Raw genomic sequence first — 4,764 nt, 5'->3', positions numbered from 1 at the left:
GTGCCGCCGGCGGGCGAGAGGCGGGGCGAAGCGCGGCGGCGCCTGGCCATTGGGCGGCGGGCGGGCAGACGCGGCGGCACGCCGGCGGCGCTGATTGGGCGGCCGGTGGGAAAGGTTAAACCAAAAAATTTTTTACAGCCCCGGTGCGTGTCTGCAGCTCTGAAACTAATTGTGGCCGGGGCGCTCTGTATAGCCCGGCTCCGCTCGCTCCGCGCCGACCCGCCGCGGCTGCTCCGTCCTTCCTTCCTTCCTTCCTTCCTTCCGTCCTTCCTTCCGTCCGTCCTCCCCCTGCTCTGGCTTGCCGGGGGAGCCAGGCACCATGAAGTAGCTTTTTTTTTTTTTTTTTTTTTTTTTTGTCTGTGTGCGTGTTGTTTTTTTGTTGTTGTTGGGTTTCCAGAGGGTTTTTTTCCCCTTTTTTTCCTCCTTTTTTTTTTTTTCCTCTCCTCCGCTCCGACTCGGTTTGATTTTCTCTGATTGGTGATTATTATTCCTATTATTTTTTTTTTTCCCTCCCCGGCGGTTCCTGTCCCTGCTACATGACTTGCCAGCGCTTGAGACTGCGGTCCAACTGCGCTGCCGCCGCCGCCGCCGCTGCCATCGCCGCCGCCGGTGGTGCCGCCGCCGCCAGCCCGGCCGCCGTCGCCCCGGGCGCCGCTCCCCCGGCCGCTGCCGCTTCCCCCCTGAGACTAGTGTGTGATGTTGGACATGGGAGATAGGAAGGAAGCGAAAATGCTGCCGAAATCCTCCTTTAGCATAAACAGCCTGGTGCCCGAAGCCGTCCAGAGCGACAACAACCACAGCAGCCACAGCCACCACAACAGCCACCACCCCCACCACCACCACCACCACCACCACCACCACCACCACCCGCCGCAGCAGCAGCCCCAGCGAGCCGCCGCGGCCGAGGAGGAGGACGAGGAGAAGGGGCAGCTCCTCCTGCCGCCCCCCGCCGCCGCCGCCGCCGCCTCCGGCGCCCTGGAGGTGGCCAAGGCGGAGATGCTGGCCGGCAAGGGCGAGGCGGGCGCGGCGGCGGCGGCGGCGGAGCTGGAGGAGAAGGAGAAGGCGGCGGATGAGAAGAAGGGGGCGGCGGAGGGGGCCAAGGAAGGGGAGAGCGGCAAGGAGGGTGAGAAAAAGAACGGCAAGTACGAGAAGCCGCCGTTCAGCTACAACGCCCTCATCATGATGGCCATCCGGCAGAGCCCCGAGAAGCGCCTGACACTCAACGGCATCTACGAGTTCATCATGAAGAACTTCCCCTACTACCGGGAGAACAAGCAGGGCTGGCAGAACTCCATCCGCCACAACCTCTCCCTCAATAAGTGCTTCGTCAAGGTGCCCCGCCACTACGACGACCCGGGCAAGGGGAACTACTGGATGCTGGACCCGTCCAGCGACGACGTCTTCATCGGCGGCACCACCGGCAAGCTCCGCCGGCGCTCCACCACCTCGCGGGCCAAGCTGGCCTTCAAGCGCGGCGCCCGGCTCACCTCCACCGGACTGACTTTCATGGACAGGGCGGGATCCTTGTACTGGCCTATGTCCCCCTTCCTCTCCCTGCACCACCCCCGGGCCAGCAGCACTTTGAGTTACAATGGGACCACGTCCGCCTACCCCAGCCACCCCATGCCCTACAGCTCAGTGTTGACTCAAAACTCCTTGGGAAACAACCACTCCTTTTCCACGTCTAATGGGTTAAGTGTTGATAGACTAGTCAATGGAGAGATACCTTATGCCACTCATCACCTCACAGCAGCAGCTCTGGCCGCCTCAGTGCCGTGTGGCTTGTCAGTTCCCTGCTCCGGCACCTATTCCCTAAACCCCTGCTCTGTAAACCTTCTAGCAGGACAGACGAGTTACTTTTTCCCCCACGTTCCTCACCCTTCAATGACTTCTCAAAGCAGCACTTCAATGACGGCCAGGGCAGCCTCCTCCTCCACGTCGCCACAGGCGCCCTCCACTCTCCCCTGTGAGTCCTTAAGACCTTCTTTGCCAAGTTTCACAACGGGACTTTCCGGAGGACTTTCTGATTATTTCACACATCAAAATCAGGGGTCTTCTTCAAACCCTTTAATACATTAACATCCATGGGATCAGACTGTAAGTGAACATTTTACACACATTTGCATTGTAAATGATAATTAAAAGGAAAAAAAAAAAGCAAAACAAAAAAGTCCAGGTATTTTTTATTAAGTCCCCCATTTTCTGTACGTTTGTTCAGTCTTTAGGGTTGTTTATTATTCCACCAAGGTGAGGAGTGTCAGCAAGGTGCAATGTGGGGAGATTACATTGTAGACTATGAAGTTTGGAAGACAAAATTATAGTAGAATGTGTATCTAAATAGTGACTGCTTTCGCAATTTTTATTCAAATACGATAAGTCTATCACTAAAAGCCGCCAGATTCTCCATGTTTGCAGTATTATAAGTTATCATGGATATGTCGGTGGGTGCAGACCTTGAAAAAAAGAAAAGCCACTAAATTTATGAAACCTATAAAAATCTTAAAATGTAATTTGTATTTAACCAGAATTTCATCCTGAAAGATGCCCAAGAACTACGTTTTGGCCATTTAATATTTTATATTTTTCTTTAGCGAACTGCTTATTTTTGGGGTTTCTTTTCTTTCTTTGTTTTTATTTTTTTTTCTGTTTGTTTGTTTGTTTACTTTTAGACCAAAGATTGGGTTTTAGAAAATGCACTCAGTGTACGGAGTAATTTAAAAACAGCAACATTATTTCAGTTTGCAGCACTGCCCGTTCAAATGAATCAGAAGGGGACAAAATTAATGATTGCCTTCAGTTTGTGTTGTGTATATTTTGATGTATGTGGTCACTAACAGGTCACCTTTATTTTTTTTCTAAATGTAGTGAAATGTTAATACCTATTGTACTTATAGGTAAACCTTGCAAATATGTAACCTGTGTTGCGCAAATGCCGCATAAATTTGAGTGATTGTTAATGTCGTCTTAAAATTTCTTGATTGTGATACTGTGGTCATATGCCCGTGTTTGTCACTTACAAAAATGTTTACTATGAACACACAGAAATAAAAAAAAATAGGCTAAATTCATATATACTTGATAGTTTTTTTGTCTCTTTTATTAACTAAAATTAATACGCCTGAGGCTTTAAAGTTGTAGGGAGATCAGAGCGCTGCTTGTTACAGTAGTCCACCATTTTTCACATGCTCATCCCCCCCTCCTCCCCCCGATCACTTTGTATTTAACCACGGTATTTTGGAATATAAAGGAGCAGGGAATTAGCGTATTTAATTAAACACCACGGCCACTACTGTGATGTACGTTTTGGGGCAGGACTCTCATCAGGTCTGCCTGAGAACTGGTAGTACGAGGTAGGGTGTCTTGCTAAAAACTCTGTCTTAAGCTGAAGATGCTTAAAACTGCGTATGTATATAGTTACATACATATATATACGTACATGCGTACGTGAGTATATATATACACACGTTCGGAAAAAGTACAGGTACTTTATTTATTTCCTAAGTGCATGTTGTTCTTTCAGTCTTTGCAATGGCTTGAATGGGTTATCCATCTGAAAGGAAATCGTTTCGACTGTATGATAACTGAAGCTCTATTAACTATGGATGTGTATGTGTGTGTATATACATATACATATTAGCTTTCCTATAAATATTTGGTCAAATCTGGCAAGCTATGATGCGTATGTGTATTAAATGCAATCCTTATCTTAAAGATACACTGTTCCGGAAGCGTCTATACTCTCTGTACTTAGAGCCTTTGCATGCTGCAAAACCCTGTGGCTTGGCACGTTGTGCAGGCGACTACCGCTGGGAGCCGGAGCCTACCTCCTCCGCCCCCTTCGCCCTGAGGCCGGCGAGAGCCGGGCCAGGGCCGCGGGGCCGGGGGGCTGCGGGGCCGGGGGGCTGCGGGAATGCGGGGCTGGGGGCCCGGGGGTCTGCGGGGCTGCGGGCCGGGGCTGCGGGGCGGCGAGGCAGGGAGCTGCGGTTCACGTGATGCCGTGCTCGCATACCAATGTTTAAAGGTCTTAGAGGAGAGGGGAGGAAAAAAAAAGTGTGGATGCGCTTAAGTTTCAAGTTTGGGAATGGATTTCTCTTTTCCCCTGTCTGCCTGCCGGCGGGAAGGCTGGCTGAAGCCCGCTAGCCCATGCAAACGTGTGTAAGTATATTCGGCTGCCCGGAGAATGGCCCCTTAGTTTTAAGGAGGAAACGCAATGACTAATTTTAAGAAGCGTTTAATCCTAAAAAGAATCGGTTTCTTGACGAGTTTAGGGAGCCCTATAAAAGCCACGACTCGGGAAAATAATTAGAAAACTTGTGTAAAAGATTTAACAACTAATTGGATCCCGCAGCGAGTCCGCAGAGGACAAGTTGTTCATTTGTTACGTTTGTGTAGACTAAACTGTGCTCTGCAGCAATGCAATAAGCCGACGACTGCTCACAATAGGCCCCATGAAAAATAATCTCTAGCTCGAAGATGTTATCGCAAACGCTTTAAAGAGCTGGACTTGGAAAGGCAGAAAAGAGGAAGAAAAAAAAATGCCGGGGGTGAATACAGAAAAAAATAGCAAATCTGAATTCTTGCAAAGAGAATATTTGTCATGCTGAAAGAATAAGGGGAGAGAGAAGAAATCTTCCGAAAATAGGTAATGAATAAACAGATGCAAGCAAATCTGCAGGGAAGAGAGAGGAGTGAAAGGTTATGGATGAGAGATGGGACACCCAGCTCTGCACTATGTGGGGGAGAAGGAGAGAAATCTCTGATATT

General features: G+C 49.6%; 1 protein-coding gene across 1 annotated transcript; it reads left to right on the top strand.

Annotated features, from left to right (window-relative positions):
* The first annotated feature begins 696 nt into the window (after positions 1–696).
* On the top strand, positions 697–2,079 carry FOXG1 (forkhead box G1). Its single transcript, XM_035552234.1, has one exon. It carries the CDS (start codon positions 697–699, stop codon positions 2,077–2,079), a length of 1,383 nt encoding a protein of 460 aa, XP_035408127.1.
* The last annotated feature ends 2,685 nt before the right edge of the window (positions 2,080–4,764 follow it).

The sequence above is a fragment of the Cygnus atratus genome, chromosome 5, assembly GCF_013377495.2.
Source record: "Cygnus atratus isolate AKBS03 ecotype Queensland, Australia chromosome 5, CAtr_DNAZoo_HiC_assembly, whole genome shotgun sequence".
NCBI lineage: Eukaryota > Metazoa > Chordata > Aves > Anseriformes > Anatidae > Cygnus > Cygnus atratus.
This window is presented reverse-complemented; position numbering and strand designations above follow the sequence as displayed.